This window comes from Cryptomeria japonica, chromosome 10 (assembly GCF_030272615.1).
Source record: "Cryptomeria japonica chromosome 10, Sugi_1.0, whole genome shotgun sequence".
In the NCBI taxonomy this organism is placed as follows: Eukaryota; Viridiplantae; Streptophyta; class Pinopsida; order Cupressales; family Cupressaceae; genus Cryptomeria; species Cryptomeria japonica.
This window is the reverse complement of record NC_081414.1, coordinates 92,589,768-92,613,004: the sequence shown is the minus strand read 5'-3', so window position 1 is coordinate 92,613,004 and position 23,237 is coordinate 92,589,768. Positions and strand designations below refer to the sequence as shown.

At 37.3% G+C, this 23,237-nt stretch overlaps 1 protein-coding gene across 2 annotated transcripts in view; it reads left to right on the top strand.

Moving 5' to 3' along the window:
* LOC131049626 (uncharacterized) overlaps positions 1 to 23,237 on the top strand; it is a 77,604-nt gene that overhangs the window by 52,562 nt on the left and 1,805 nt on the right. The window contains exon 3 of one of the 2 annotated variants that reach the window (XM_057983683.2): positions 15,873 to 15,986. The exons of the other annotated variant lie outside the window; for it this stretch is intronic. Within the exon in view, the coding sequence (XP_057839666.1) occupies positions 15,873 to 15,986 (114 nt within the window). The remainder of the gene's footprint in view (positions 1 to 15,872; positions 15,987 to 23,237) is intronic. 2 annotated transcript variants of the gene reach the window in all.

Below are 23,237 nucleotides of genomic sequence, written 5' to 3'. Positions count from 1 at the left end.
TCCAGACTTGATCAAAAACAACGAAATGATGAAGTTTTTGCCTAGAGGGTCAAATTCGCTCCTGTCCCTCGCTGAAGGACCAGAGCGAAATTCTTCACAAGGTACGATCTCGGCAAAGACCAAGCAAGTTTTATGTTTGAAGGCAAGAAAGAGGGCAAGTTGAACCTATTGAAGATAAATTGAAGATTGCCAAACATCAACAAGCGACCCAAATGTCCTAGTTCGCTCCTGTCCCTCAGGAAGGGACCAGAGCGATTTTTGTTATAAATGATTTTCTTGCTAAGTTTCAATCGATCCCAAGGCATGAATGAATGGAAGGACGCATTACGAACCCGTTGAATATAAATTTGGAAGCTAGCAAAGTGAAATGAAGACCACAAGAGCAAGTTCACTCCTGTCCCTCTCCAAAGGACCAGAGCGATATTTCCATTAAGGCATAGATTTCAAGAGACAAGCAAGTATCAAGCTACCACAAGGATCGACAGGACGACATTACACGCGTTGAAGATAATTCTAAGTTGAAATAAACAAGAACAAGCTCACAATGATGAATTTCGCTCCTGTCCCTCTCCAAGGGACTAGAGCGATATTGGATATATTGGCCAATTCATGCGAAATTTACGTGAGGTCAAGGTTTTGCAAGATCATAGAGGGTCCATGGCTTGATTAAAAGGTGATGCACGAAGATTTCGAACGTAAAATGATCATCAAGTTGAACATAGAGGCTATATCGCTCCTGTCCCTCTCCAAGGGACCAGGGCGATTTGTATGGGATCCTTCATTTTCCTTCAAACTCATGCCAAGTCAAGGTTTTTCGAGATCACACAAGGTATAAGGTGTCTTTTGAAGATGATATGCAAGAGTTTTGAACGTCAAAGTGTTACCAATTTGTGCAAGGAACTCATATCGCTCCTGTCCTTTGGACAAGGACCAAGGCGATTTTCATCAAAACACTCATGTCCCGTCAAAACCAAGACAAGGCAAAGATAGGCATGGTCAAGGACGTCATTTGGAAGGCAATGAACGAGGAGTTAAAATCAAAAACGATGAATTTCAAGCTAGACCACATGGATCGCTCCTGTCCCTCTCCAAGGGACCAGGGCGATATTCTTCTAAACACCAAAACGCCTCGTTGAATTCAAGTGAAATGAAAGTGGAATGGAGGAATAACATTGTTTGTCCCTCACAATGAAAATTGGAGTTCGAAGATGTAAGATCAAGGAGATAGCATGAAGATCGCTCCTGTCCCTCTCCAAGGGACCAGGGCGATATCATATCTAAAGGACATTCATTTGCAAGAACAAGTCAATCAAGCTTGAAGGACCTAGCGAAAATGACAAAATCAACGTGGAGATCAAGACTTTGAACGTTAAAAGTGCAAGTATCGAGACAAGGTTGATGGATCGCTCCTGTCCCTCAGTCAGGGACCAGGGCGATGAGGTACGCAATTTTCATCTTCAAAATTTGGCGCTCAAACACATTTCTTTAAATTTATTTTAAATGCTAAAATCGATGGATTGAAAATTTAATTAAAAATGGCATTTAAAATTTGCGCTTGATATTTATTAATTATTTTTGCCTTTATAAAAATCGAATTTGACAATTTAAATGATAAAGGCATTTAATAATTAATTATTAATTTAATAAAAAAATCAAAAGGAGCGCTTAGTTTGTAAGGGTCGGCCTTTTATTTTAAATTTGTCTTGTTTACCAAAGTCGGCCTAAAGGTGAATAAGAGGTGAGCGCTATAAAGGGAGGGTGGAAATTGTTATTTTCACATCATTATTTGTCATTTCTTACATGCGATCTTGAGGAAGACAAAGGAAAGTGCGAAGTTGTATTCAAGGAGCGAATTTCATGTCAAGTTAGAAGGCGCTAGTAACTTCCAAGGTGGTGCGAATCTATATTGGGCGAACTTGCCAAGGTGTTAGAGGATCAAGTCAAGGACATATCAAAGGTGGCGAAGTTGATATTTTGAAGAAGGAGATCACGTTGAAGACTATCTTATTTCAAATTTTGCCTAGGCAAATTCCTCATTTTGCATTTTAGAGTTAAGCTCTTAAGTGAGGTATGGCAAGATCTCTTGTTTTAATTTCGAATTTTGATCGTCATAGCCTTAAATTTTGAATTTTTGAAATTTTGAATTTCAATAAGTTCAATCTTTTTTAGGAAATGATTAATAAAGGACTTATCATTAAGTTTCCTAAAATTTAATCTCTAATCTATGCTATTCATTGCAAAATCATGGTACTAATTTTGAAATGTTTTGTAGGCATCAAATGGAGATCTCTTCAAGGAAAATCAAGCCGGATCCAAGACGGTCTTCGCCAGGACGATCAAGCCAGGACAAGGGCGAACTCTTTCAATCCAGTGTTCCAAGGCGAGGTATATCATCTTCCTGCACATCAAGGACGCAAGGAGTTAGAACAAGGGCTCGTTGAAGAAGCAAAATAGTTCCAGATGAATTAATTAAAGCAAGCTTCTCAACAACATCAAGTTGAATATCTACCAAGTTCCAAGTGTCAAATGAGGTGGCGTCCTAGTCATCATTTCTCCAATCAGTGAAGTCCATCTCAGCATGTCCAGATTCAATGTACTTAACTCATGGAAGGTGGCACAAACTCCGATGTACCTACCCTGGCTATCTATTGGTCGATTTTTCTAGAAGGGACATGTGTCCAAGCAATACAATTTTATCATTGGTCAAGCATTAAATGTTATGTAATGGTTGTAACAAACCCTAATTAGGGTTTTCATTGTAAAATCTTGGCCATTGATCTTGAATTGATCTAAGCCATCAAATTGTATTGTGGGCACTATATAAGCCCAGGCATTTCATTTGTAAAGAATTAGAGAGAATTAGAGAGAGATAGTTAGAAATAGTTGAAAGTAGTTAGTAGTTAGAGAGTAGAATAGGAGGACAAGGCAAGAAATTGTTGCCATTGATTGTAAACAAACTCCATTTTCATTGAAGTAATGGTGAAATATGTCGTTTTTCTTGCAATTTGCATGGTTTCTTGTTGAGTCTTCAATCTTAGATGGTAGATGATTAGATGAATGGAAGAAATGTGATTGATTGATGGTGGAATTCGTACATCCATACTACTAGCAATTTGTTGATTGCAAACTTGCCTTGTGTAGTCGACTGGAATCGTTCAGCTTAAGCTCAATTTCAATTTGTCGCCTCTTCATTGATATGCATCAACTTGGATGGTATCTATGCCTGCGGTGATGACTTGAACATCATAAAGCTTCCCTAGAAGATCGCACTAGCCTTGTGTAGATGTTCCATTGATGTCAAAACAAGACCTAGTTAGAGTTTCATCAAAAATCCAATCATTGCTCCTACATTCTTAGTATTAGGATTAGATCCTCTCTTCGCCCTTATCCTTTTTCATTTCTTCAAATCTAAGTTAGTAAGAGCCTGTGTCCAGCAAAGCAGATCGGAAGTTCAATGTAAGTCCCCTTGTGATTCCAGCAAATCACATCATACCACTGGAGCTTGTCCACACGTAGAGACCCTACATCAAAAGAACCTTGGAGTCTTCCTAACTGATCCTTTATGCGAATCTTCAGCAGTTAGAGACTATTTTCTCAAGAGAGGATAAGATGCCTTTAGGTATTTTATTCTGTGTATGATGGTGTACAAAATACACGTCAACAGTCACCAATCAAACTCAACAATAACATCAACAATAACATCAACATCATACATCTCTGATCATCTTCCATAACAAACTTCAATTGAGGCACTAATCAAACTCAACAACAACACCAATTTTTGACATTCTTAACAATACAAAAATAGAGAAACCTTCATATACTTGTATGACACAATAACGACTCACTTGTTACCAACTGTAACCACTAGTAGTTTGCACAACACAAGATTGTAGCCATACTAGACCATATCCGGACCAACAAGTTTGACATCAAGGACAAGATAAAAGACCAGATCACATCCAGACCGGGCCATATCTGGACAAACAAGTTTGACATCGAATACAAGATAAAAGATGAGACCACATCCGGACCAATGAGACATTCGGGCCACCAACAAGTTTGATATCAATGACAACATAACTTAGACTTCCAACACCATGTACTCTTATCGTTGTTGTGTTCAAATGGAGATACCAATCTCCCCTTGTGTTGAATCCCTAACTCAAGTAGCCTAGCTTTTGGCCTCAAGAAATTCATTATTGTCTTTAGCAACCCATCTAATACAACACCAAGATTTCTGAAAATTGGCCTCACAAAGCATTCCGTGAACACCATATAACTGGAATTTGAATAGTGCATATCCCAAATCTATATCCAACATTGTATTGGAAGTGGGAGTTTCTTATCATCATTGATGCCCATCAATTTCATGAAAGGCTCCTAGATAATTTGGATCCTCCTTTCTCTGCTCCTCCCCCTTCCATATTGCACTCCATTTTTCTTTCTTGACCCTTACTTCTTGATCAAACATGTAATTTCTCACCACATCTTCTACTATGAGAACTTTATGGTAGAAGTTTGACCTTTTTGCACTCATCCTAAACTGGTTGATTAAATACTTTGGTTCACAATCTCTACAGACATCTAAACTCATTTTGTAAGCTTGCAAGATTGGGTATAACAGCTCCAATCCTTCTTTTCGTTGTTAACATTTTATTAGAGAAGATTTGAAGTGGGGAAGAATGAACCTTTATTATGGTTTCTCAAATGTGTTTTGTTTGCTTCATTCAATTGCCAAATAATTTATAAGTATGCAATTCTCTTTGGCACATACCTGGGCAAAATGTTTTGACAAGAGACCCAACTCTTATAACTGTTATGTTCAAATGGAGATACCAATCTCCCCAATTGTGTCGAATCCCTAATTTAGGTAGCCTATCTTTTGGTCTCAAGAAATTCATTATTGCCTCTAGCAACCTATCTAATACAAAACCGAGATATCTCTGAATTGGCCACACAAAACATTCCTTGAACACCACATAATTGGAATTTGGATAGTGCATATCCCAAATGTATGTCCAATACTATATTGGAAGTGGGACTTTCTTATAATCATAGAGCCTCAGTTGCATTGCCTTATCCCAAATGTTCTTTCCACCATAAAGAAAAAGATGGTATAGTAAAGAATACCATTGAAATATACCACCTTATGATCATTCCTTATAGCTATTGATTGTTGGTGAATTCCTTCTTCGATGAAAGAGGCAAAACCAAATTCCCTGTTCACCTCTACATTCTGAATGTCTGCAACTAGCATCATTAAATGCATAGGCATCTGAGTTCTAAAGTCCACCCCTAGAATGTGACACAAGGCATGGTAATTTTTGATAAAATAATCTTCAAAGATATCAACACTAAAAGGCTTCATCTCGGTTTGAGAAAACCTTACTGGCCTCCTATCCACACCCCTATTTTTGTGTTTTGGCAACCAATTGACTCTGTAACTAGCTCTATCTCTCTGATACTCATTTGTCAAGGAATTAATGTCAATAGTTTTGTTTGCTGCTAAGTTCAAATTGACAGCTTTAGATACATATTCCTTATCTTTTCTGACCAACACTCCATTGCTGCTCAAGATAGCCTTATTTTCTTCATCATATCTACTTGCAATTGCTCTTATGAAGTTGACATTTACAAAAACATTTGGAACAATTATTTTTCCAATGTGTAGGTTCCAAACATTTGAGATAGGTCGCTTTGAGAAACCCTTCTCGTACTAATGCTCAAATAATAACCATCCATTAATAGGGATTTGTATATCTCTGCAATCCCTTGCACCATCTATCAATTTATCTGACAAGATGCTAGACCTTTGGGCATGCATTGTTTTTCTTGATGTTCCTGGGAGCTGAATCATAAGGTCCTAATCTAGTGCCCTTTTTGGTTTTGGGAGTTGAGAGCTGGTTTGGCTCATTTTTTAGGGTTTTTGAAGAACTAGGATTTTGGAGATAATGAGGGGTTCTAAAAATTCAACAGATTATGGCATTTTCAACAATTTCAAAGTAAAGCAAAAAAATTCACATCATGAAAGCACAAAAAATTTCACAACACGAAAGCACAAAAAATTTCACAACATGAAAGCACAAAAAAATTCACAACACGAAAGCACACGATTCAGGCCACAAATTCACTAATTAGGGCAAGAATCACAAACTTACCTACATAACGCTTGGGAAGCCTAGTTTGTGTTTGGGAACACTAGAGAGATTCGAATTGAGCAAATTCTTCACATTGGCTGCTTTTAGAAACTCTTGTGGACTCAAATGAAATCATTTGATGTAAAAATCTGAGGAATTTATGAATGCATTTGATGTAAAAATCCGAGGAATTCTAATAGTTAACAATCGATTTTCACCATTAACAATCATGCATGAATAGGATGTTCACAGCAGACTGTTTCTCAACTTCGATTGTTGGCCATCGATCTTCAGATAGCACAGTACAGATCAATGATGATCACAACGTTTACTTTATTTGAAAATCCTCCATTATGAAGTTACAATGAATTGAAGAAATCAGATCAATTTAATTAAGCCACATAAGAGATCACTTTACATGTCACCCAACCAGTTCCATAGTGAATGCAAAGTATGTAAGGAGGCACAACTAGATCCTCATGGCACTGACAAGGATAGGTGTCACACTTTTGCACCATCGCAACTTGGAGAGGCTTGGCTTTTTAGAACCCATGATGTGAAGCAAATGCACGATATAACTTTGTGTAGATTTTACTCATAAATTAGTCACTTCAAAGAGATTGAAGGAAAAGCCCAAGCCCACGACATGTCATCGTCCCATGTTGCAATAGCGCATTATTGCACTTTCAAACCTTGATTCTTATAAGAATATGCAATGCATTGAGAACACGTGACACCAGTGAGATAACAACAGTTAAGATTGCTGTGGCATACAGTTAGCAAACAACCAAGCACAAACAAGGACATGTGGCAACAGGGCGCATAATTGTGGCTTGGGAAAGATTAGTAAACAAGAATGTGAGATAGAAAGGAACTGAGTGATGCAATGAGAACTGACATGGATGCCAACGAAGACCAAGGTAGGGACCACCAAATGGGCGCGCAGGTGCAACTTAAGTCTTTTTTAAAAGCACACACATTAATTTGCTCAAGCTGATCACTAGGAAATGGGGCTGGTAAATGAACGAATGCAAAGGCCATAAGTGAACAACTTAAATTAAGGAAATGGCTAGGTAAGTCACCGATCAATGAGAACATAAAGTGACAAACTTGAATGGGAACTCCTAGGGCTTAGGGTTTAAGACATAAACTTATCAGATTTGAAGAAAAAACCCTAGAAAATTTGTCAGTTCCAACAATACGTTCATTTTGTGAGGTAAAAGAAAACCTCTTGTTTCTCAATTCATGAGGCTAGAGACGTTAGTCTTGTGATTAAAAAGAAAACAAAGGTTTTAGGTCAAACAGATCCTAGATATGTCCCCTTTGTGTTATTTTATTCCTCATCTATATTGTCTCATTTCCTTTTCTGTAATACAGATGCAAAAGCATATGGATTTCAAAGAATCGATGTTGTTCAATTAATCAAGGAGACAAAGCTCCTTTAAATAGAGTTACAAAGACGATGTTTCTAAAAGAAACAATAGTTAACTAGAGGCAAAATTAGAAACAATTTAAATGACCATTAATAACACAGAGAGAAAGATATTATTCTAATATTCTGTGGTATGTCTTTAGGAGCACTCATCATATAGTTTTAGAAAACTATGTTAAAAACAATGCTAATAGAATCATAAATGTGGCAGAAAAAAATAATGGCATAGTTATCATACAACAAGAGATTTTACCCTAGGAAACCCTTTTGGGAAAAAATCCCAGTAAAAAATAGAACTGATAGGATTAACTCAACCATTAACAATACAATTAGATGTTTTGCACTTTTGCTTAACTCTAATCCATGTTCAAGTATTTATAGGCACAACGCTGGAGGAAACTGTTAAGCAGCTTTATAGTAAAATGGGCATAGAACCATCGGTAAAAAAGCCAAATTTAAGGGTCCAATTATTTTTATGGGGGCTCCTACCTCCAAACTCTCTTATGGGGACTATTGGCCCCCCATATCCCTTGGCTGTGGTAGGTAATACACAACTTTATTTGGTTTGTTTTATATTCTTAAGTTAGATTTTTGACTATAAATCTATATTTCATTAGCAGATTTTTTATGAAAAAAAGGGTTAGTTTATGGATTATAATATTTGAAGATAACTAAATGTTATTTTGGGAAGAATTATAATACTTCGAAACAATAAGTACTGGCTATTTTTGAGTGGAGACATTAGACTGTGTTGGAGTATGACACAAGACCAACAGTAAGAAGAAATGACCAAAACAAGTTTGATGAGTAGAATAGAGAAGCAGTGAAGTCGATAAAACTCTTTGTGACTAATAAAGTGCTGGTAGAAGTACAAGTTGGTGGTGAGGTCTAGCTATTTGGAAGTGATCGAAGGAGTTGCATGAAACTTTAGACAAAGGCGAAGTCTTTTTACTGAAGAATTTACTATTTTCAATAGAAATGGATGAAAATGGATCTTTACAAGATCATTTGGCAAAAATCAAGGATATTAGAGAACAATTAAATGCTATTGGACACAAAATGGAAGAAAAAAAATAGTGGTAATCACTCTCAAGAGATTATGACCTTTGTTTGAACATTCTATCAAAACTCTAAATATGTTTGCCACTGACATTGACTTGAAGTTTGAAGAGAGCACTAAACACTTGCAGCAAGACAAATGGCTAAAGCAGTTTGGCAATAGCAGTGGGAATGAGGGTTCAGATATGGCTTTGGCAGAAAAATTCAAGACTAAGGACCAGTTTGAAGAGCACACGGTTATACTGAGGGGGGGGGGGTGTGAATCAGTATAACAACCAATTTGAACTTTTTCAACTTCAATCACAAGTATATAACTTATCTCTTAACATATTCATTGCATACCAACATTCATATGTGATTTAACTAATATGAACACAAGTAGAGCACAAGATATATACGTGGAAACCCTTACGGGAGAAAACCACGACAAATCAATGCTTTTATATGAATATCTTATTTTACAATGTTCGTAGGCACCAACCCCTACGTTTGTGATAACCAACTCCCAAATCTGATTTTGTGAGAACCAACCCACTGGAAGCACCAACTCCCAAATCTAAATTTGTGAGCACCAACCCACTGGAAGCACCAACTCCCACAGCTGAATTTGTAGGCACCAACCTACTGGAAGCACCAACTCCCAAATCTGATTTAGTGAGCACCAATCCACAAGGATGAAGCACCAACTCCACCTGAAATGAGGCACCAACCTCTCATTCAAATTTCCACCTTTTAATGTTGCTTCAACAACGGATGATGGATATTATTTTTCTCTACAAAATACACTTTTATATCACTTCACGAATCTGATCTAACACACTCTAAATCTGCCCCAACACTCTTTACAAATCTGATCTAATACTGCTTTATGACTGCTCAATGACTGATCCAAAACCTGCTCCAAATAGGGCACAAAATCTGATCCAATTTTTGCTTCAATCAGACACAAAGTCTGCTCCAAAATCACATGAATATCATTGCAAATGCTTTATCAAATATTCTGTATATATACATACAGTTTATTTTAATGCTCCAAACTATCTTCTTGAATAGTCTATTAAATTATTTTCATATACAGATTTTCTGATATACATATGATCTTCTAAATTCTCCACATACAACCTAGACTGTTCCTTCCGCTCTACAATTTCTTCACACATCTTCACTATACATTTATATCATCGTCAAATGAAAAAATGTATTCTTTCAAAATAGACACAACTCTTGAATAATCAGACCTGTTTTTATAACAATTCCCGTTCCCTTTCCTAACACATAACATTACCAATTCTTTTTGTAGACTTTAACCTCTGTATGAAATCGTAGCCTTTTCATGAGACTTGTTGATGTGTTGTTTAGGACAGTATCTAGCACAAAATAAAGTTACCAACGGTCACCTTACTCTCTCTTGATCAAAGTATGATTGTGTGCTAAGATTGTAGAAAGTTCAAACAATTGACTCCAAGGTTCCTTTATGCTACGAACGTGACTCAGTTGGCGGATGTGATTGCTGGTAATCCAAGGGGCTTTACGTTTGGATCGTTCTTTCACTTCTTTGCTGTTGCGTGAAACTTCAACATCGGATATGGCAATTCTATGATGCTTCTGCTTCTGCTTCGAACGAATTGAACTGGAACAGACTGAAATTAAAGGGGAAAGGGTTAGAGGATCTAAATCTACTCCATGGGCAATGATATCAATAGATAGTGCACTGGTGGACAAATTCCAAATAAACCAAGCTCTGCTTTGCCAAGATTAACTACAACGCAAGAACCGGTGCAATCTTTTGAGGATGTTGAAGGATTTTCAGATCGAGAAAGTGCATTTGAATACCCAAAATGACGCAATCCAAACGACTATCCACAATCGAACTCAGCACAAATTTAGTGGCTCAGGCTAACTTTACACTGCAACTTACACTTAGCAAGATGCAAAAAGTATGAACCATGGAAATTCATCAAACACCATTACATTCTCCATTGAAATCAAAGCACCATGCTACTTCTATTCTAAGTGAGGAAGGTGAAACCATTCAAGTTTTGAAAAAAAATAACTTAAGTGGACACCATCAGAGAACAATGTTTCATTGTTATTATCTCAAAAACTTATCGCAACAATTTCATACAAATCTCCCCCCTTTTTACAAATGAGGGGGGTCACCCCTTATATAGGCTTCATGCCTTGAGGACACATGCAAACCCTAATTAGGGTTTTCCCAAAAAGATTCCTCACACATGATGCAACAAGGTGGGAATCAGCAATTAATGACCCATCATGCCCATATACAATTAATTTTATGTGCCCAAAATGACATCTATTGTGCATTAAATGCACTACTACTTTCAAATTTGCCCAATGTGTAATAAATGTTCCATCATCTCTTGAATATGATAGTTACATGCGAAAGATGCTCCACTACTGCATTAAGTATGACGACTACCATGCAATGAATTAGCTACCGCCGCCATGGTCAAATATTCCAACAATGAATGCGCCACTATGCATTCTCACAACAGCTGCATGCGAAAAGATGCTCCATTGACTCAACATGCGCTGATCCGATTACCACTTGGAGAGAAAACTTTAGGAGAGAAAACTTTGATCTATGAAGAATTTTCTTGAAGTTTTTTGAACTTTCCTTGCTCTGGAGGAGATTTTTAATGATTTTCCACCATCTCCTAGTTTTTAGGAACTTTCGAAAAATAGGGTTTTAGGTTCCATGAGAGAAAATTCTCTCATGAAATCAAATCCGAAAGAATTTTGAAATTTGGATGTGATTTGATGCTTTCGAAAAATAGGGTTCCAGGTTCTAGGAGAGAGAAAATTCTCTCATGAAATCAAATCCGAAAGAATTTTGAAATTTGGATGTGATTTGATGCCCGAAAATGGATTTTCCAAAATTTTTCCCAGGGGTAAATTTCTTGTTTTGTTCATCCTTGATTCCTTCCTTGCCTTAGAAATTTTGTCTTCAATTCATCCTTGGGTGTGATTTCTTTCTTGCTTGGAATTTCGTCTTGAAGGAAGGAATTTCCAACACTTAGCCAAATTTTCACCTTTTCCAAGAATTCTGTCATGAAGGAAGGAATTTACAACACTTAGTCAATTTTCACCTTTTTTGGAATTCAATCCTGGAGGAAGGAATTTCCAACACTTAGTCAACTTTTCCACTTTTTTGGAATTCTTCACCTTGGGCACATTTCTTCCTCGAGGAAGGAATTTTTTGAATTCTTGAAGTTTCTTTTCTAAACCTTGATTTTCACGTTCTGCTTCCAACCTTAGGCACATTTCAGAACTAGAGAAGAAATTTTGGAAATTTGTTCCTTGAGGAAGGATATTTTTGTGCTTTTTGAGTTCATCTTGTCTCGAGGAGACTTTTTCATCAATTTGCCACATTTCCTATTTTTTAGGAATTTTCCTAAAATTTAGGACATGGGTCTAGGAGAGAGAGAATTCTCTCATGCTTCCAAATCTGCAAAATTTTTGAAATTTGGATGAGATTTGGTGTCTAAAAATGGGTTTTTCTAAAAATTTCCCCAGGGGATTTCCTGCTTCTTCATTCCATTTCTGACCTTCAAATTCCCCTTTGCCTTGGAAAATTTGCAACCTTCGGTGTGGAATCCACTAATTGGAGAAATTTGATCATTTCCATGCATCTGTCATTTTGACATTTTCTCCTTGACTTGGGCGCTATTTTCCTCTTGTGGTGGAATTTTGATTCTTCTTGGTTTTCCACGACCCCTCTCCTTTAACACCCTAACTCATCCTTAGGTGGAATTTTCCACTGGGCAAGGAATTTCACTTTTTTCACATTTTCCATGCCATGGGCATTTTGGCGCCTGTTGTGACGTTTTCACACATCGCCCCATTGCAAATGGGGACCCTTGCTTTTTTTTGCTTTTTAGGGTTTTGTTCTTTGGGTTTTTTTAGGGTTTTGTTAGCTAGCCTTTGCATTTTGAATGCTGTCGGGGAGATCAATAGGGTAGCAAGTCCGGCTTGAGTGAGGTCTTGATCCTGAATTTTGGCTAAGTCTGGAATGTCCTGATCCTGAAATTTGGCTAAGTCTGGAAACTGAAAAAACCTCCAAAAACTAGATTTTGCAATATAACTCCTGGAGGTCTGAAACCACTCTCAAACATCCTGAAAGTATATATGGAATATAACTTAAAGTATAAATGTCACTTATACTTAAATGTTATATTCCATAAAAGTTATCCTGATAGAGAGTTCGAAAAGTCAAATTTCGCTCCTGTCCTTCACTGAGGATCCAGAGCGAATTTCGCTCCTGTCCCTCCCAGGAGGACCAAGGCGAAGCGCTCCTGTCCCTCACCAAGGGTCCAAAGCGATAACACTTATTTGAGCCATTCCTGACCTTGTTTGGACGAATTGAGGCATCAAAGGCATGGTGAAGGACGAAATGAGCATGATAGAGCATCCAGACTTGATCAAAAACAATGAAATGATGAAGTTTTTGCCTAGAAGGTCAAATTCGCTCCTGTCCCTCACTGAAGGACCAGAGCGATTTTATTCATATACACATTTTTAGACCTTGTTTGGACATTAACTTTTATTCATAGCATGAAGCAGGATGATATCTTCCCTAGCAAAGACATTTCATGGTGAAAAGTGAAGCATTTGGGCCTGGAGGGCAAAAATCGCTCCTGTCCCTCACTGAAGGACCGGAGCTTGAAATCCAAAATTGCCTTGTCCTTGAAAGATTTGAACGATTTCGCGAATTGAGAAGATCAAAGGAGATACATTTTATCGGTTGAATATAACTTGAAAGCGCAATCATGAGGAAAATTGACCCTAGAAGCAAAATCGCTCCTGTCCCTCAGTCAGGGACCAGGGCGAAGTTTAGTGTAGCTCCCGTCCCTCTCCCAGGGACCAGAGCGAAATTCCTCATGAGGCGTGTTTTGGGCAAAAATCAAGCAAGTTTTAGGTTCAAGGCAAACAAAGATGGTGTAACAGATTCGTTGAAGACAAAATTGAAGATTGCAAGACACCAAATGGGATCTAAATTGGCCTGAGCGCTCCTGTCCCTCAGTCAGGGACCTGAGCGATTTTTATCTTAGATGAATTTCTTGCCAAGTTTGAATGATTTCCAAGCCAAAGATGAATAAAATGGGGCACAACAAGACTGTTGAAGATAATTTTTGAAAGTGGCAAAGTGTAGTTGAGCTTGAAAGTACAAATTCGCTCCTGTCCCTCAGCAAGGGACCAGGGCGATATCCTAGTTATCTGGCCTTCATCCCAAGTTTTAGACCACTCCAAGCCCGGATATGTGGAGGCAAGGATATTTTTGAGGTATCTCGATGATGAACAAAGTTACAAAGACCACCAAATTGAAAGATTTGCACCAAGTGTCCCAGTTCGCTCCTGTCCCTCAGGCAGGGACCAGAGCGAAATTTTCATAAAGATCTAGATTTTGAAAGTTTAACAAGTACCAAGCGGCTAAGAAGGATCAAAGGACTTCATTTTACCCAATGAAGGCAATGACAAGTCAATGGAAGCAAAGACAAGCTCAAAACATTGAAATTCGCTCCTGTCCCTCTCCAAGGGACCAGAGCGATATTGACTATAGTTGCCAAATCCTTCAAAAATCACGTTAAGTCAAGGTTTTGCAAGGTCGCACAAGGTCTAAGGCGTCTTAACAAGATGATATGCAAAGGTTTCAAACGTTAAATGATCATCAATTGAGCCAAGGAAGCTAGTTCGCTCCTGTCCCTCAGTCAGGGACCAGGGCGATTTGCATAGGATCATTCATTTTCCTCCAAAATCAAGACAAGGCAAGGATAGGCAAGATCAAGGACGACATTTGGAAAGCGATGAACAAGAAGCAAAGATTGGAAGTTTGCAAATTTGAGCTAGGACACCAGGATCGCTCCTGTCCCTCACCAAGGGACTAGGGCGATATTTGTTAGAACACTTGATATCCTTCGAAGATTATGTCAAAACAAAGTTGCAAAGGGATTGAAACATCTTTTGAAAGGTGATGAACGAGGAGTTAAAATCAAGAACGAAGAATTTCAAGCTAGAAGACAAGGATCGCTCCTGTCCCTCTCCCAAGGACCAGGGCGATAACCTTCCAAACATCAAATACGTCTTGTAGAAGTCAAGTGAGACAAGCGTGGAATGAAGAAACAATGTTATTATTCGCCTTATGATGGAAATTGGAGATTGAAGATGTAAGATCTAGGAGAAAGCATGAAGATCGCTCCTGTCCCTCTCCAAGGGACCAGGGCGATAATGGTCATAAGAGGCACTTGTTCACACAAGCAAGACACTCAAGCTCGAAGGACCCAACGAAAATGGCAATTTCAACGTAAGGTTGGAGACTTTGGACGTCAAAAATGCAAAAATCAAGACCAAGTTGATGGATCGCTCCTGTCCCTCAGTCAGGGACCAGGGCGATGAGGTTTGTATTTTTTCACTTTCCAATTTTGGCGCTCAAGCAAATATTTTTTGAATTTATTTTAAATGCTAAAATTCGATAAATTAAAAAAATTCAATTAATTAGCATTTAAATATTGCGCTTGATATTTATTAATTATTTTTGCCTTTGTAAAAAATCGAATTTGATAATTTAAATAATAAAGGCATTTAATAATTAATTATTAATTAATAAAAAAAAAAAAAATTTAAATGGAGCGCTTGGTATTTATTTGTTTTATGAAGGTCGGCCCTTGTTATTTATTAAAAATCGTTTAAATTGCTTTATTTTTACAAAAGTCGGCCTATATGGTGATGAGAGGTAAGCGCTTATAAAGGGAGGGTGAAAATTTCATTTTCAAATCATTATTCAATCATCTCTTACATGCGATTTGGAGAAAGCAAAGGTGGTGCAAAACATCTTCAAAGGGGAGTGCGAGCTTGAAGTTAGAGTTAAGGCGAACTTGCCAAAAATATTGAAGATCACATCAAAGACCCCAAGGGTGACGAAGTTGATAGGAAGGACGTTCGCTTGAAGATCACGTGGAAAAGGCTTCAAACATTAATTTTGCCTAGGCAAATTCCTTGTTTTGCATTCTAGAGTTAGCTCTCAAGTAAGGTATGACAAGATCCCTTGTTTTAATTTCGAATTTTGATCGTCATAGCCTTAAATTTTGAATTTTGAATTGTAATAGCTCGATCGTTTTTTAGGAAATGATAACTCAAGGACTTATTATGAAGTTTCCTAAATTTAATCTCTAATCTAGTTATTCATTGCAAAATCATGTTGCTAATTTTGAAATGTTGTGTAGGCATCAAATGGAGATCTCATCAAGGAAAATCAAGCCGGATCAAGGACGGTCTTCGCCGGGACGATCAAGCCAGGACAAGGGCGACCTCTTCAAATCCAGCATTTCCAAGGCAAGGTACATCAATCGTCTTGCACATCAAGGACACATGGAGTTAGGACAAGGGCTCGTTGAAGAAGCAAATAATTTTAGAAGAGTTAATCAAAGATAACTTCTCAACGCTACCAAATTGAGTATCAACCAAGTGTCAGACGAGGTGGCATCCTAGTCATCACGTCTCCAATCAGTGAGGTCCACCTCAGCATGTCCAGATTCAATGTACTTAACTCATGGAAGGTGGCACAAACTCCGATGTACCTACCCCGGCTATCCATTGGTCGATTTTTCTAGAGAGGACATGTGTCCAAGCAATACAATTTTATCATTGGTCAAGCATTAAATGTTATGTAATGGTTGTAACAAACCCTAATTAGGGTTTTCCTTGTAAAATCTTGGCCATTGATCTCGAATTGATCTAAGCCATCGAATTGTATTGTGGGCACTATATAAGCCCTGGCATTTCATTTGTAAAGGCGAATGAGCAATTGTTAGAGATAGTATGTAAATAGTTAGAATAGTTAGAGAATAGTTGGAAGCAATTAGAGTAGAATAGGAGGACAAGGCAAGAAATTGTTGCCATTGATTGTAAACAAACTCCATTTTCATTGAAGTAATGGTGAAGTGTGTCGTTTCTTGCAATTTGCATGGTTTCTTGTTGAGTCTTCAATCCTAGATGGTAGATGATTAGATGAATGGAGGAAATGCGATTGATTAATGGTGGAATTCGTATATCCATACTACTAGCAGTTTGTTGATTGCAGACTTGCCTTGTGTAGTCAACTGGAATCATTCAGCTTAAGCTCAATTTCAATTTGTCGCTTCTTCATTGATATGCATCAACTTGATGGTGTCTATGCCTGCGGTGATGATTTGAACATCATAAAGCTTCCCTTAGAAGATCACACTAGCCTTGTGGAGATGGTCTATTGATGTCAAAACAAGACCTAGTTAGAGTTTCATCAAAAATCAAATCATTGCTCCTACATTCTTAGTATTAGGATTAGATCTTCTCTTCGCCCTCATCCTTTTTCCATTTTTTCAAATCTAAGTTAGTCAGAGCCTGTGTTCCAGCAAAGCAGATCGGAAGTTCAATCATCAAATGTAAGTCCCCTTGTGATTCCAGCAAATCACATCACACCACGAAGAGCTTATCCACACGTAGAGACCCTACCAAAAGAACATTGGAGTCATCCTAACTGATCCTTCATGCGAATCTTCAGCAGTTAGAGACTTTATTCAAGAGAGGATAAGATGCCTTTGGGTATTTTATTCTGTGTATGATCGTGTACAAAATACACGTCAACAGCGCCCTACTCCATTCCAGGGCGAAATTTTGCATGTGTCAAGGAATTCTTGATTTCCACCGTTTTCCATGACAACCTAGCTTTGGCGCCTTTGCTAGGATTGGGGCGCATTTTTGACTTGGTCATGGATTTTTCGTTGCTCAACATTTTCCAAGGCACAAGCATTTTAGCACCCTATTCTATCCTTGGGCACTATTTGGGCATAAGCAAGGAATTCAGAATTTTTTTTAGTTTCCTTGAGCACTCTATTTTAGCGCCCTACTCTCTGCCTGGGCGCTGTTTTGTTCTGGGGAGGGATTTCTTCATTTTTCATGAATTCCATGATGACCCCATTTTAGCGCCCACTAGACTGACTTGGGCGTGGAATTCACTGAGTGATGGATTTTCACAATTTCAACTCTGACGAAGGAATTTCCAGACTTAATCAATTTTGGTCATTTCCTAATTTGGATGACATCTGTAGATTTTGAAGTAGTTTTCCACATTGGTGATTTTCAAGCTTTCCATTCTTGGAATGAATGTCCATACTTAGCTATTTTTGAGTCAATTCAACCTGCTTTTCTAGTTCTCCAAATTTAGAAATGATCGTGCATGTTTGGTCTTTAGTGTCTGCCTGCAAGGACCTGCCACAAATAATCTTTCTAAAAATAGAAACTCACTAAAAATAGGGGCACTTTCTAAAAATAGAAACTTACTAAAAATAGAAATTATTGAAAATAGTAAGTTTGATTGTTGGTGAAATGAAGACATTTCGGGAGGCAGTGAAATCCCTAAAAAATAGAAACTTTCTAAATATAGAAATTTACTCAGGATTCGCTCAAATTTCATGTGCCGAATCCTTAGAGGATCCTGACTCCATTGCAACTTTCAGTTTTTAAAAACTTTAAAAGGAAACCCCTAAAATCTAGGATTGAAGGAATAAAAACCCTAAAATTGACAAAATGAGCCCTAGACTTAGCCAAAATTGCTCAAACGAGCTACAGGCTTGATCAAATTGACCCCACTCACTTGCAGACTTGGAGGATTGACAAGATTGCCACAAAAAGACCCCCAAATGAAAACCAAAAGACCAAGAGGGTCTAAAAAGTAGGGGGTTCCCATTTGCAATGGGGCGATGTGTGAATATGTCACAACAAGACCCTTCACTTACAGACTAAATTGCATATTTTTGGATAAAATATTTTCTTTAAAAAGAATGCATCTCTTCATAATGGCACCTCTTTGTTATGTGAACAAGACAAACAACTTTACCTTTTTGAATAAGACAAAATTGCATATGAGACAAAGAATTTGTCTTTTAGTAAAACAATTTGTCCTCATGTGGAGAGCGCTGCCTTAAGATTATTAATCACTTTCTTTTGTGTGATAAACTTTGCACCTTTTCATGTATAATAATAGTAGATTATCATTTGGAGAGTCTTCTTAATCGCATCTTTCTGGGAAAACATTCTTTAACAAAAATACTCGTATTTCCTTTAATGAACCGTATCATTTGGAAAGCAACTACTGTCTTAACAATATGTTAATGATTATTGACTGAGTCAGTCATTGATTACTAACAAGTAATTTTAAGTTTCTTACTGTTCTTCATTTGTTACTGTTTGTGCAAATATAATGGCCACTGTTGTATATTACCGTATTCATCTTTGCCGATGTAAGGAACTGATGAATTGCTGCCAATCATATAGATCTGACAGGGACTGTATGCATATCTGAATGTATAAACAATCTATTTTATGCTTAGACTGAAACTGTATATACATCTGAATGTATGAACTTAGACTGTGTTGATACATGATAGCCTCGGTAAGATAAATGATTGAATGAGAGATAAATGAAGTCTCTCATTCAATCATCTATCTCATCGATAGACTAGATAAGACTTCAGTTATTATTCTTTGTCCGATGATTATTATAATTACTCTTCAATATGTTATGTTCGGGTTTTTTCTTATACCAATAATTACATGCATGATAACTGAAGTCTACGTAGATATTCACTTGTATATGATCTTGCTGTGATCGTATTCTTCTATCTATATATATATATAACCTCGCTTATAAATCCCGATTAACACCGGGTTCTTAACCAATGCCCAAACTACCGATTAACATCGGTTGTAAATCGTAATGCATAAAATACCGATTGGTATCGGTTTTGTTTGTTAATTACTTACACACTGATTGGTATCGGTTAAACGCAATTATGGTTTGAAGGGGCGCGATCAAGTAATATCTTGATCGGTCATGTCTAATAGACATGACCGGTCAAGGTATTGCTTGATCTTCTTGATTGACATATATATATCGATCGGTGATTGAGAGAAGAACATCGAAATTCATAAATACTCTTTCTCCATCTGCAACATACCAGATAATAATCAGATTTATTATATTGAGAAATAACATATACTTGAAAGAAAAATAAACTTGAATATAACTTGCACCTTGAATTGAAAATTGAGTTAGACATGACCGATCAAGATATTACTTGTTCTTCTTGATTGACATATATATATCGATCGGTGATTGAGAGAAGAACATCGAAATTCATAAATACTCTTTCTCCATCTGCAACATACCAGATAATAATCAGATTTATTATATTGAGAAATAACATATACTTGAAAGAAAAATAAACTTGAATATAACTTGCACCTTGAATTGAAAATTGAGTTACATTTACAGACTGTAATAAGCATAGTAAATATTAACAACATAGCAATAGGTTCAGCAGTCTTCATGATAACAATCAGACAATGTACAACCAGTGATCATCACACATGCATATAATCAAAGGTTAGGATTAGCACTACTAAGCATCATCAAGGCATAAACAGTGTAATGCATCTAACACATATGAATGCGTGTAAAACCATCAAATCATGTAATCATCAAGATAACATCATCATAAAATAGTATGAATCTACATGGTATCTATCATCGTACTAATCAACTGAAACATATAAAGTATCATATCCTGATCATGAACATAATCCATAGCATAAAATATGTCTAATCATGTTTAAACATATCCATCCTGCATAAAATAAAGGTCTAAGTATGTCTATCAAAATGAAATATATGTCTGGTCAAGGGTGGACACTACATCCTCCCCCCCTTTGCCTAGGCTTACTCCTGGAAGCCTGAGAACAAATAGGGGTACAACTCTCTCATCTGTGCTGCATCCTCCCAAGTAGCTGATGTATCATCATTCGGATCCCACTAGACCCTTACCTGCTCTATTCCCCGACCTTTGAGGGACATCTCTCTGCGCTGTACAGTGTGCACGGGCTCCAAAGAAAGCTGCCCGTCCTCGACCTGCAATGCATTCCAATCAAGAACATGCGAAATATCATGATGATATAACCTCAAAATAGATACATGAAAGACATCATGGATGCGGGACAAGCTAGGCGACAAGGCAAGGCGATAAGCTATAGGACCAATCCACTCCAAAATCTCGAAAGGTCCTACAAAACTAGGTGCCAACTTAGAGCCTTTTCCATAACGGATCGAACTCTTTCGTGGGCGAACTCACAAAAATACCTTATCACCTATAGAAAACTGCTTGTCCATTCAATGTGCATCCACATATTTCTTCTGTCTGTCCTGTGTTGCTGCCAAATGCTCTTTGATACGCACAACCTGCTCTTCCATATCCTGTAACATCTCTGAACCAATGAGTATCCTGTCTTCTAATCTGTCCCAACTCAAGGGTGTGCGACATGGTCTACCATACAAAGCTTGATACGGTGACATGCCAATGGAACTGTGGTACCCATTATTATAGGCAAACTCAACTAAATATAGGTAATCCTCCCATTTGGACTGCTGATCCATCATGTACATCCTCAACATGTCCTCTAAAACCTGATTCACATGCTCTGTCTGGCCATCTGTCTCCAGATGGTAAGCTGTACTACAGTTCAGCTGAGTCCCTAAGTCATGTTGTAAAGCTGTCCAAAATGCAGAAGTGAACACTGGATCTCTATCTGATATGATCTTACGCGGAATACCATGCAATCTGACAATGTCCTCGACAAAAATCTGCGCTACTGAAGCTGTTGTGTATGAAGATCTGAGTGGTGAAAAGTGTGCAACCTTAGTCAACCGATCAATGGTGACCATAATAGCATTGTGTCATCGCGAAGATATATGTTATTATTTGCATGTCTCCTAGTAACTGTCTCCTATTTTAAAAAATGGTGTGTCGACATCTATCGCTTTTACTAGTACTAGTATTACTACCAGTACCAATCTACTTGTAACTATGATAATCCCAAACTTATGACAATAGTACCTCTTGACTTTATGGTTAGATTATTAATTAGAAGTTGACGTTATTTTCATTTTGCCCTTATACTATGCACTAAATTGTCTTTTAGATTGCCTAGAACTAGACTAAGCCATTTGCATTTGTTTTTGTTCTTTTTGCAACAAATATGAATTGACTTTTTCAAAGGTGAGAGTCTAATTCTTTGCCAACTGAGGCAAAGCCTCCACATAAGTATAAATGATGGTGGTGAACTATTGATGGCTAGAGCACCCAGTTTCTTGACAATAAAGAGTTGATCTCTCAGGTCTTTCATCCTAATGATTATCTTATAGTACCTCAGCTTTGCCCAATCCTGTGGAAAACGACAATTTTTTCAAATACAAAAAAACTTTTACCTTTTTCAAAAGTTTGATGCTTGTTTTTGAGACTCTCTCACAAATCACAAGCAGAAGTAGCATTCTGAACATCAAAGATTAAGTCATCAGAATCAGACAATTCTAACAGTAACAACAACGAGGCTTCTTTATGAATAGTTATCACAATTTGCAAGATTTGAAGTTGTTCGTCTTTCTGTTTTGAGGATTATTCTATTACAATTCCTCTGCTCAATAATCATAAGTATTTTTGGACACTAGATTAAATTTTTGGGCTTCGGGCAGAAGAAGGTTTTAAATATTGGCCACAAGTATGAAGCCTATAGTTTTCAGGAAATTTTTTATTCTTTAGACCTTGATAAAAAATTGCAGACCAATAACCAACTTTTACTCAATAACGGCAAAATATTAGACTAATTTTCTTAGATTTATACACATTAAAAACCTAGAAAATGTAACTCTAAGCTGTTATGTATTATTTCCGTACAGCCTGATGTGCACTGTCTACATAGCCTGATGTGTGCTGATTTCTGATTTCTGCCTGTTGGCTGCACAACAATTATTTCTTCATTTGAACAGATCTTCAGTCAGCCCTCTTTTGACAGCAATTTGACAGTTTTGTCAGCAATTTACTCCTTCAACCAGCCTTCAAACAATTTTGACAACAATTTGGTAGTCCCTGATTGAGAGCAGTCGGCAATTTGACAAATCCCTTTGTACAGCACCTTTCATAGCAACAGTGTTTTGATCCCTTTGGAAAACAATTTGAATGCACAGCAGATTCAATGCTGATTTATTGTTTCTCCCTTCAATGTTCTTCTCCCTCAGATTGGTTTAGTATACTATTCTAGGACTTCCTCACTTTGAATCAGTATACTCTTCCGATGGCTTCCTCACTCTGATACAAAATGTTGGAAGAATTAATGCATGGAGTTTGGGAGAATTGGATGGCTCACATTTCAATGAGTGTATGCTTGTAGTTATTACATATGGGGAAGTTACTTTATTGGTTGTAACTTACATTGTAAGTTATTTTTTAGACATAACTAATGTGATCTTATCAATAAATAACATAAGCAACGAATACCTATCTATACAAAGTGTAGTCTAAGATAATATTATATCTGATAGTAAATCTGCGTTATGTTATTGGAACTGCTTCTTCCATTTACATGCAATGTCTAGTTTTTAAATACAGAAGAGCCACAAACAATTTTTAAGAGAACAAAGACTAAATAATTTAATAAGCAGTTTCACTGAACCGAGAACACTGCCTACCAAGATCTTAGTTATAATCTGGTTTGTTTGTCTT